Source organism: Equus quagga, chromosome 10, assembly GCF_021613505.1.
Source record: "Equus quagga isolate Etosha38 chromosome 10, UCLA_HA_Equagga_1.0, whole genome shotgun sequence".
In the NCBI taxonomy this organism is placed as follows: domain Eukaryota; kingdom Metazoa; phylum Chordata; class Mammalia; order Perissodactyla; family Equidae; genus Equus; species Equus quagga.
The window spans coordinates 71,533,774-71,545,874 of NC_060276.1; the positions used below are offsets into that span (position 1 = coordinate 71,533,774).

General features: G+C 36.8%; 1 protein-coding gene across 2 annotated transcripts in view; it reads left to right on the forward strand.

Moving 5' to 3' along the window:
* OPHN1 (oligophrenin 1) overlaps window positions 1-12,101 on the forward strand; it is a 495,334-nt gene that overhangs the window by 271,278 nt on the left and 211,955 nt on the right. For both annotated transcript variants that reach the window (XM_046673421.1, XM_046673422.1), the window contains exon 6: window positions 9,802-9,903. In XM_046673421.1, the coding sequence (XP_046529377.1) occupies window positions 9,802-9,903 (102 nt within the window). The remainder of the gene's footprint in view (window positions 1-9,801; window positions 9,904-12,101) is intronic.

The following is a 12,101-nucleotide window of genomic DNA, read 5'->3' on the forward strand; positions in this document are numbered from 1 at the left end:
AAACTAAAAATAGAAATACCATATGACCCAGCCATCCACTACTGGTTATCTATCCAAAGAAATTGAAATCAACAATTCAAAGAGACTTGTGCACCCCTAAGTTCATTTCAGCATTATTCACAATAGCCAAGACATGGAAGCAACCTAAGTGCCCATTGACCAATGACTGGGTATAGAAGATTTGGCATATATATACAATGGAATACTACTCAGCCATAAAAAATGAGAAAATTGTCCCATTCACAACAACCTGGATGGACCTTGAGGGTACATGTTAAGTGAAATAAGCCAGATACAGAAAGACAAACAGTGTATGATTTCACTCATATGTGGAAGATAAACAAACACATGGACAAAGAGAACTATTTAGTGGTTATTGGGGGAAGGGGGTGAGGGGTGGGCAGAAAGGGTGAAGGGGGTGCACCTATACTGACTAATAATAATGTAGAACTGAAATTTCACAATGTTGTAAACTATCATAACCTCAATAAAAAACAATTTTTCCAAAAAACTACCATTCATATTAGCAATAGAAACTATAAAATATGCAAAAGTTATTTTTAACAGGAATACGTAAGACCGTTTTATTGAGAAAAAAATTTAACTCTTGTAAAGGACATGGAAGAAAACCTAAGTAAAATCCGAGTAAATGTGAGACATTTTGTGCTCTCAAATGTGTTTCTGTAATATTATAAAAGCATTAATTCTTCTCAAATTAATCTCTAAATTAAAATTTACTTGGGGTTTATCCTAATATTAATTTGGAAGTCTTAAAGTTCACAAATACCTAAGTCAACCTTATAAAGGAAGACTAAAGAAGGGAGAGTTTCCTTGCCAAAGAATACAACATAATACAAAGTCAGTGGAGTAAAAACACTCTGATATTGGCACTCAAACAGAAGACCAGTGGAACAGACTCAAGAGCTCAGTGACAAACCCATTTAGGAATTTAATTTGAAATAAACATAATATTGCAAATTACTGGGAATAGGAAAAATTGTTTGATAGATGATTTTGGGGAAACTGGATAACTATATAGAGAAATATAAAACTGGATTCCTTTGTAACAGCACAAACAGAGGTGGATTTCAAGTAGATTAAAGGCCTAGAAGTGAATGGTAAAACTTTCAAAGATTGGCTTATATCACTACCCATATGATCATCTAAGTGGAAGTTCAAGTTTTCCAGGGTTCTGAAGAAACCCTTAGGAATAAAGCCTTTTCAGGGCTTCTTGATTTCATTTTGTTTTGGGGCTCTGCACAGATCTTTCATTTTGCCGCTTTGTAAAGAGCTTTCAAAGATTAAAAAAAATTTCGTCCACCATTTTTTTTTTTAGTCCAGAGTCAGTATCTTATACACCATTTTTTTAGTCCAGAGTCAGTATCTTATACACCATACTTCCAGAAATGGAAATCACTCCTTGTTTCTTCATCTTCAACATAGCGGGGGAATGCTTTCTGTTTGGAGAAGAGAGTGCTGAGTATATGTTCTAATTCTGTTTTCCTGGGGATTCCTGCCTTGGGGAATTTAAGAATTGCTGCTTGGGATTATTCAGTCATTATTATCATTTTGTTGTGGGAGATAGTGTTCACCATCCATAAGGCAGATTGGATGAATTTGCATAATATTTGAATTACACATATTTTAGGAAACTTTTAAATTGAGTGACAGAATGGTTGCTGTTGCCAGGGAAAATTTGAATAGTAGATTGCATTTCCAGACAAAAGAGATTCCACTCAACTCATTCTGAGGCTCTTTGCCAAAGAACAGCCTTTGGCTAGTCTACCAAATGGATCTGTGATGTGTCATAAAGTTAATGACTTTATTTCCAGGGCACGTTTTGTCAGTAGATAGTAAATTTTTGATGGGGACCCCTCTCTGACTAACTTTTGAGAAAGAAGAGACATTTTTCCATAATATCAGAATTCTCATATTTGTTGGATCACATAGAATACTTATTTCCAAGTAACACAACACTAAAAGGCTGTGAAGAAGTAGACTAATAAAAAAGGGTAGGCTAAGGGCAAAGAAACCAAGTTGGGAACGTAAGCACCACATCCCCCTTACTCAGGCAAAGCACGTTACATGTTCAGATACATCATCTGCATTGAGTGCCACTTGTGGAAAGGAGTGGTGGGAAAACTGCAGATTAGATTTTTTAAAACTTACTTAAAGACAGGCATAAGGTATCATGACACTCAAAGAATAGCTAAAAATACTCATATTCTCAAATCCAGTATTCTTCTTTTCTTCATGAGTTTAGAGTTTGGTCTTGAGCCTAGGTTTCTCTTTCTAGCCCCTGATTACATGGGCCCAAACCCTACTCTAAAATCATTTGAATGCTCAGGATCACTTGCTATTTTACTTACAGGAAATTTGTTAACCTATCTGAGTCAAAGTGGAGGTGATAAAAACTTATCTCACTCTCAGAAAGGAAGGCCTCCAAAATGTTTAACCGTGGTTACCTCTATGCAGTGGGCTTCTAAGGAGGGCAAGACTTTCACATTTTATACCTTGTACACTTCTGAATTGTTTGAAATTATTTTATTTCAAGAGTTTATTACTTTCATAATTTTTAAGTTTAAAAAATAAGGTAAGGAAAGATGATAAACAATTTTCACGTAAAAATAATTGATCAAACATGGGAATAAAATTATTATCTATCAGGAAACCCAACTGAAACTATCATAAGTAGGTTTTTAAAAATAAAAATAGTAAAGACCCGCAAGAACAGAATGAATAAAGAGAAACAATAACAACAAAATTTTGTAATCTGGAATGCAAGTGTATGAGTGGCATCTGATTTGTCAGACCCAGGAAAGCCAAAACTAAGTTTGCAGTGGGGAAAGCCAAGAACAATCTTGATTATAGCGGAGAATCCTCAAGACTCAAGAAATGGCAGCAACAGAAACCTTTGGAAATGGGAGTAGAGGTAGGACCAAGAGAAAGAAAGACTTAAATATACCAATTTTCCTCAAAAATGGATCAGCCAGATGAAGCCCAAAGTTGACAATCTTCATATAGGCAATTGGAGCTTTCATTTAACTTTCTAATCCTCCACTCTTCCATAGTCAAGAGAAATCCCACACAGTCAAGCTATTCCCTGAACATGAAAAACAGAGACTGAAACAAACAGATCAAAAGCAAGTAGCAGGAAAGAAAGGGAGAGAAACACTTAAAATATTTACCTCTTGTATATTTTCAGATAGATAAGAAGAGACTTTATCTGTGAAATAAACACAGGATGCTACTAAAAGAGAACAAAGAAGAACTCTTGGAAATTTAAAAAATGAGAGCAGAAATGACAAACTCAGTAGAAGGTTTGAAAGATAAAGTTAAGACAGTCTTTTAAAACCAGGTAAAAAAGACGAAGAAATGAAGGATTAGAGAGAAAATAGAAAAGTTAAAAGTCCAGTCAAGGAGGTTCAAATAAAAGGAATTCCATAAAGAAAAATAGTGGGGAAGAAGTTATATATGAAATGACTGAAAGGATTTTCCCAGAACTGAAAAGTCTGAATTTGAAGACTGAAAGCCTTCCAAGTATCCACCAAGATGGATCAAGATATACTTTTACCTAAGGACATCATCAGGAAATTTCAGAATCTCTGGAATCAAGACAAGATCTTATGAATCTATTCTCTGTTTAGCCAAACAATCAATCAAGTGGTAGGATAAGTAAGGAAACTTTTAGATATACAAGATCTCAAAAACTGACTTATATATAGTGCTTTTCAGGAAGCTACAGGTGAATGGACTTTATCATAACAAGAGAGCAAAGCAAGAAAAATGAATACAGGGAATATTGGGAAAAAGAATACCAACATAGAAGAGAGGCAAAGGGAATCCCCTAGGATGATGGTGGAAGGAGATCCCAAAATCACAACCGAGTGCTATGCATAGAAAGCAATAATTCCAGATTAGAACTACCAGAAGGTTCCAGGTTATGCTACTTTAAAATGAAATGGTATGAATGAACATTTGAGAAGAGATTTAGAGAAATGGAGGAGAGTTAGAGATTTAGTGCTAAGTGCATTGAAAATTAGCAACCAAACAAAGTGAAACAAAAAGCCAATTAGTAACTTTAGGGAATATAAAAAGTTGTACAGGAAAGTAATATTAATCATATTCTATTATATGTATCAGTTATAAATAGTATGTAGATAGTCATAATAATCTAAATACTGAATATGAATTAAATCAAAATTACAATAAAAGTGTATTGGGAGTATGAGGACATATGTTTGGGTAGGAGGGCAAAGGTGGTGGTGTTGGTAATGGGACAAGGAGGGAAAAGAGAGCTAAATCCTCATCTTCTTTATTCCAAAGTTAATAGATAATGCACAAAACTTGAAAATTAGTAATAGCAATATAAATATTCATTTGAGTTATTAGTAATATGAAAGTAAATACTAGAATAATTATATTAAAGAGATGAAAGTGGTTGCTTCTGGGGAAGAGGAAATTGGAGAAAGGGGGCTTAGGATTGCTGCTTGTCTTAAGCTAGTACATGGAACTAGATGATTATTTGAAAAATTTTAATAAAAAGTCTTAACCTTGCATGTTTCTTAAGTGATCATTTGGGCATTTGAATGTAATGCTGCAATCAAGTTCGCAGGCTCTATTTCCTCTCTTCAGTCTCTGATTCTGTACATATTTCTATTAAATAAGAAAATTTTTTAAAGTTAAACCTAGCATTCAGAGTTGATCTCAGTATTTCGATTAAATAATATATATTGAAGAGCCTCACATCCAGCTTGACAAATGTGTGCTCTCAACAAATAGGAGTTCCTTTTCTTCTTCATCTGTCCAACAACCGACTTTTTTTTTTAAGATTGGCCCTGTGCTAACATCCGTTACCAATCTTTTTTATTTTTCTTCTCCCCAAAGCCCCCCAGTAAATAGTTGTATATTCTAGTTGTAGGTCCTTCTAGTTCTGCTTTGTGGGATGCTGCCTCAGCATGGCTTGATGAGCAGTGCTAGGTCTGCACCCAGGATCTGAACCACTGAAACCCTGGGCTGCTGAACTGGAGTGCCTGAACTTAATCACTCGGCCATGGGGTGGGCCCCAACAAATGTCTTAATGTAGCATTTTGACCAGAGGATGGAAAATGGCTCTTGATTAGAGCCTCTGTTGCATTTGGCTCTTGCAGTCAAATTGACCCTGAAATGAAAGGTGTTCTTTTTAACCTATGTTGGAATGGCTCAGAAGTAGTAGGCTGATGTCACTGGTGGTTGACTTTAGTGGAATTAAATGTAAGTGGACTCCACAAGAAATAGAAAATCTGAATAGACCTATAACAAATAAAGCCATTGACTTAGTAATCAGAAAACTGTATGGAAAGAAAAGCCCAGGACAAGCTGGTCCCACTGATGAATTCTACCCAATGTTTAAAGAATTAACACTTATATTTCACATACTTTTCCAAAAATTGAAGAGGAGAAAATACCTCCCAACTCATTCCATGAGTAAAGTATTACCCTGATAGCAAAACCAAAGGCATAACAAGAAATCAAAACTACAGACAGATATACTTCATGAATATAGATGTAAAAATCCTCAGCAAAATATAGCAAACCAAATCCAACAACATATAAAAAGAATCATATACCATAACCAAATGAGACTTATCCCTGGAATGCATGGTTGGTTTAATATCTAAAAAATCAATCAATGCATTACACTATATTAATATATTAAAGGACAAAAGTACACAAACATCTCAGACACAAAGAAAGCATTTGACAAAATCAACACATTTTCATGATAAAAATATTCTGTAAACCAGGAAGAGAAGGGAACTTCTTCAACCTGATAAATGGCAGATACAGAAAACCCACAGCCCCACAGCCAACATCATATTTAATAGTGAAAGGCTAAAATATTTCCCTCTAAGATCAAGGACAAGACAAGGATGTCCACTCTTGCCACTTCTATTCAGCATTTTGCTAGAGGATCCAGTCAGGATAATTAGCCAGGGTTGGAACAGAAGCAGTAAAACTATCTCTAATTGCAGATGACTTCATCTTGTATATAGAAAATCCTAAGGAATGCACGCATACATGCACACACACACTGTTAGAACTAATAAAGAAGTGCAACAGGGTTGCAAGATACAAGATCAATATACAAAAATAAGTTATATTTCTATACAATCAGAAAATTAAGAAAACAATCCCATTTACAGTAGCATCTAAAAGATTAAAGTACTTAGGCATAAATGTAACAAAATAAGTGTGAGAGTTGTACACTGAAAAGTATAAAACATCATTGTAAGAAATTAAGGAAGACTTAAATAAAATATGGAAGGCCTAAATAAATAGAAAGACATCCCATGTTCATGAATTGGAAGACTTAATCTTAAGATGTTAGTACTCACAAAATTGATCTGCAGATTCAATGCAATCTCCAGCAAAATCACCGCTGACCATTTTGCACAAATTGATAAGATGACCCTAAAATCCACATTGAAAGGACCAGGATAGAAAAAGTCTTACAGTTTTTTGGCTGGCCCCATGGCCTAGTGGTTAAGTTCAGCATGCTCCACTTTTGTGGCCTGTGTTTGGTTCCCAGGCAGAGACCTAGCCCACTTGTTGGCAGCCATGCTGTGGCAGCAACTCACATACAAAATAGGGGAAGATTGGCACAGATGTTAGCTTGGGGCGAATCTTCCTCAGCAAAAAAAAAAAAAAAAAAAAAGACAATTTTTAATTTCAAAACTTACTACAAAACTGTTGTAATCAAGGCAGTGTGGTGGTGACATATAGATCAATTGAATAGAACTGAGTCCAAAAGTAAACTTACACGTTTATGGTTAATTGATATTTTACAGGGATGCTAAGACAATTCAGTGGTGAAATAGTCTTTTGAACAAAAGATGCTGGGATTACTAGATACCCTCAAGCAAAAGAATGAAGTTGGAGTCACACATTTCATCATGATCAAAAAGTAAAACCCAAAAATCTAAAACTCTTAGAAGACAATATAGGTGTAAATCTTAATGACCTTAAATCAGGCAACAGTTTCTGAGATATGACACCAAAAACACAAGCAACCAAAGCAAAACTAGTTGAATTAGACTTTACAAAATTAAATATGTTTGGGCTGCAAAGGACACTACCAAGAAATTGCAAAGACAACCCAGAGAATGGGAGAAAAATACTTGCACTTGTAGTATTCAGAGTATATAATGAATTCTTGTAACTCAAAAATATAAAGGTAAAAAAAATTCAATTTGAAAAAAGGCAAAATAAGTCAATAAACATTTCTCCAAAGAATATATATACAAAGGTGTTTTTAATAAACACATGAAAAGACATTTAACATCATTAGTCATTAGGGAAAGGCAAATCAAACCACAGTGAATGCAACCTCGTGCCCACTGGTTTGGTTATATTCAAAAAGACAGAGAAGAGTTGGTGAAGATGCGGAGAAATTGGAATTCACATTCATTGCTGTTGGTAATGTAAAATGATACTCTCACTTTAGAAAACAGTTTGGTGGTTCCTCAAAAAGTTAAACATAGAGTTACCATATGACTCAGCAATTCTACTCCTATGTGTATGCCCAAAAGAATTGAAAACATGACCACAGAAAATCTTGTACATGAATGTTCATAGCGGCATTATTCATAACAGCCCAAAAAATGGAAATAATCCAAATGTCCATCAACTGATGAATTCATGAAGAAACTATGGTATAGCCATACAATCAAATATTATTTAGCCATAAAAATGAATGGAGCACCGCATGGTACCACATGCTGAACCTTGAAAACATGCTAAATGTAAGAAGACAGTTACAAAAGGCCACATCTTGTATGATTTCAATTAGATGAAATGTCTAGAATAGATAAATCTATAGAGACATAAAGTGAATTGTGGTTTCGTTAGGGAGGGGGAATGGGGAATGATTGCTAATAGGTATAGAGTTTGTTTTTGAGGTGATGGAAATATTCTGGAATTAGCAGTAATGGTTGTACAACTTTATGAATATACTAAAAACCAATGAATTGTACACTTTAAAAGGATGAATTTTATGATATGTAGGAAAAAGTGACCCACAGAACTTGATATATTTCTAGAGAAGTTGTTTTCTGGCTCCCATGCTTTCTTCAGCCAATTGCTGCTTTAAATAGATTCAGCAGCTGGAGGAACAGTTTGCCCTAGCTATCTTTTGTGTGAAAATCTCTATCTCCTATGTTTTGGTATCTGAGTTGGAGTAGGGCTATAGACCTACTTGAGTTTTATTCACAAGGCTCCCTGATTATTTATAAGCCTCTGGTAAAAACCATGTTCCTTACAGGTCAGAGTCACTCAGCTCTGTAATTCCTTCCATGATCATCTGGCTCTATTTGACTGTGTGGAATAAATCAGATAGACCTGTATATTATGTGATCTTGGACATGTTAGTTCACCTTTTTTGAACCTTAATTTCCTTTACAATATCTACTTCTCAGGGTTGTAAAGACTAAATGAGATAATGAATTTTAGGTACCTAACAGTCTGCCTGGCCTGATGTAGGCCTCAGTTAATGTTAGCTTGCTCTCTACTTCTTTCCCTCTGGTAAAAAGCACACTCCTTACAGGTCAGAGGTCACCCGGCTCTGTCTTGGCTTCTAGCCAAGCAACAGATTGCCTCTAGAAGTGAACCATGGTTAGGTATCTTTTTCTTTTTGTCTGTGTGTCCCTTGCTGTGCCTCTTCTAGTACCTGGCACACCGTGGGTGCTCAGTGAGTTTGGGTTTTCTATAAGACAACGCAAGTCTTTTACATGAATTTCCCAGCATAATGCTGAGAGGATTGCAGAGTGTCAGCATTAGTCTGTGACAAAGGAGCATTGTTAGTGCTCCTTTGGAGGCTGTGTGATTTCTAGTTGTGCTGAGAGGCAGAGAGTTTAATTAAATTTCATACTTGGGGCTAGCCTTGTGGCTGAGCAGTTAAGTTCTCACCCTCCGCTTTGGCAGCCCGGGATTTCGTCAGTTCGGATCCTGGGCACTGATGTGGCACTGCTCATTAGGCCATGCTGAGGCTGCGTCCCACATGCCACAACTAGAAGGACCCACAATTATATATACAACTATGTACTGGAGAGATTTAGGGAGAAAAAGCAGAAAAGAAGAGAGAAGATTGGCAACAGTTGTTAGCTCAGGTGCCAATTTAAAAAAAAAATTCATACTTGAGGAGAGGGACGGCTGAGTCTTCCATCCCCCATAAAGCTTTTCAACTCGTGCTTTTCAGCTAAATCTTCCAGGATTTCTTCCTCATCTTTAAATATGCAGTAATGAAATGCTTAAACAATAGCAAAGAACTCATCGTTCACAGAGGCAGTCTCAAGTTCCTATTGCCTTGGAAATGTTTTGCTTACTATTAGGCTATCTAAATGCATTGTAGATTAACCTTTTAAAGGCATGTATTTAGTTCACTACTGTGTTTCTTATTATTCCTCCTTTTTTAAAAAAAAATTGAATGAATAGTTAATGCATATGAATAATATTGGGGAGAAGGAAAAGTAGCAGCATACACAGGACCATTGTAAGTGTCATTCATTGAGCAGCAGCTCCCAGAGCCTTAAGTTGTACCAGTAGGAACTGCCCTTTCTGTAGGTAGAATGGTTCAGGGTTATATTTGAGGAAGTGGAAACTGCTGAGACCAATGTAAAAGCAAATTCTCCCTTGCTTTTTTTTATTCCCAGGAGCTAGAGAGATTGGCCACATGAAACTTGATACTGCATCGTTCATTCTCAGTTCTGAGCAGACCTAATTAAAACTAGACATCTTAGTCTGTGCCTTCTCTCCCATGTCTAGGAGCGGAAAAAGAAATTTGAAAAGGATGGCGAGAGGTTTTATTCCTTGCTGGATCGGCACCTACATCTGTCTTCCAAAAAGAAAGAATCTCAGTTACAAGAGGTATGTTCAAAAAGCCTGTCCCCACCTTCCATTGCCAGCTATGCCTTGGTAGCAGTGGCAACATCCTGCTGCAAGGCTTTCCTCATACCCTGCCCCAGCAGGGAACCAGGTATGATAGTAGCGCTTGCAGGTAGAACCATGGCCTGGGACTCAGGAGCCCTGAGTTCTCAAGCTAGCTCCTTCACTCACTCAAGGTGTGATTTTCAATAAGATATTTCTTTTTGGCCTCAGTTCCCCTGTCTTTTGAAGGAGGAGTGGTATTCATTGATCTCCAGAGTCCCTTTCAGGTCTAAGTTTCTGGTTCCAGATTCCACACAAGGATAGGGTTAAAATACTGTTGTGAGGATAAATTTAAACTAGTGCTGTATTCGATAGATCAGGAACAGATCTCCTACTTTTTTCCCCTGAGTTATTCCAACATTGGCTTTTTTTTTTGGCCCTGCACTGGGACTACAGCTTACATGGAACTTGCAGTGACTTCAGATCAAGTAAGCCACTCTTTGTTGTCTGCCTACCACATGCCAGGCACTATGCTAGGTGCAACAGGGCTACAAAGACAGTAAGACATGCTTCTTTCCCTCCTGCAGTTTACAGTTGGGATGCTAAAATAAGAATATGCATAACTTTTATACAAGTAGAACTTTTTACATACTGTAATGTGTATGTGTAGGTGGTATCCTTGTAGGTGTGGGAAAGGGTTTGGAGAATAAAAGAACTTACATTTGGATGTGGAGAAGTGCCTTTGTGGAAGAATGTTGCCCTTCTGATTTGAGGTGGTCTCTCAACAATAGGTAAAGTTTTTGACAGATGGAAGTGGAGAAACGGACCTTTCCAAGAATGAAAAGCATAGAGTATGTTTCGGAAATTATTTGGCCAGAATTTACAAGATAGGATCAGGCAAGTTGAGGCCATATTATGAAGTAATAGACTCAGGAATTTGTATTGAATTTTAGGAGAATCATTGAAGGCCTTTTGTTGTGCAAGCAATATGAGTAGAATTCTATTTTAGGAACCTTAAACTGGCTGAGGCTATAGGATGAATTGGATCAGGGAGAGACTGGAAGCAGGAAAGCCAGTTTAGGAAAGTATTGCAATGATCTAGAGGAGAGACCCTAAGTCAGAAGAGTAACATCGAGGAAGGGAAGGAAGAAAGTAACTGATTAAGAATTTTTTTAATGTAAGAATGAATCTATATGTTGGATAAAAGATCCAGTAAAAGATAGAGAAATTGACGATTCAAGTATGAAAAGAGATACTTGATTGAATAAGGTCATAGACATGAGCCGAAAATGTTCTTAGAAATCATCTTGTCCAAGGTCACACAGATTTTGGCAAAGCTGAATCTCATCTCCTGACACCTGATTTAGTGAGTATCCATTGCATCGCGTGAGGTGCTTGAAGGTGAGGAGTGGTGGATGGAGTTAGTATGGAAAAGTTGAAGGACTGCTTCTCTTCCAGAAACTGAAATGAAGTACTAGTCTAGGGTACTCTGCCATTTTCATTTTGCACACTTTTTTTTTCTTCCTTTTCCATCTATTTTGTGCCAGGGTTCCTATGCAGAAAAGAGTTAACATAAGAGGCCTGAGACTGTTATGCTTAGAAGGGTCTCTGTACAGGATTACTCTTTGCTGGTGTCTGGGAACTTGGCTGGTAAACAGTTCCCTACACTGATGTAAAAGTTTCCCTAAATGTTAAGAGTGACTCACTGTGCCTAGAATGCCTGTACAAACAATGTGGTTTATGCTAAATATGTTGTTTTCTTCTGGGAGTCTGGAATTTTTGTACATGCTCAGCAGAGGGTACCTATGTACAGCCCCGAGTAAATACCTAGGACACTCAGTCTCTAATGAGCTTCCCTGGTAGACAACATTTCACATGTGTCGTCATAACTTGTTGCTGGAGTAATTAAGTGTGTCCTGTGTGACTACACTAAGAGAGAACTCTAGGAAGCTTGAACCTAGTTTCCTCTGGACTTCACCCCATGTATCTTTTCCCTTTACTGATTTTGCTTTGTATACTTTTACTGAAATAAATCTTAGACATGAGTATGACTATATGCTGACTCCCGTGAGTCCTCCTAGATAATTACCAAACCTGGGGCTTTGGAACCTCAGACACAGTCCAAAATTTACTCTTTTGGAGGTTTTTGCAATGAAAGCTTCTAGAGTATCCTAGCAGTTTGGTACCATGTGTAGATG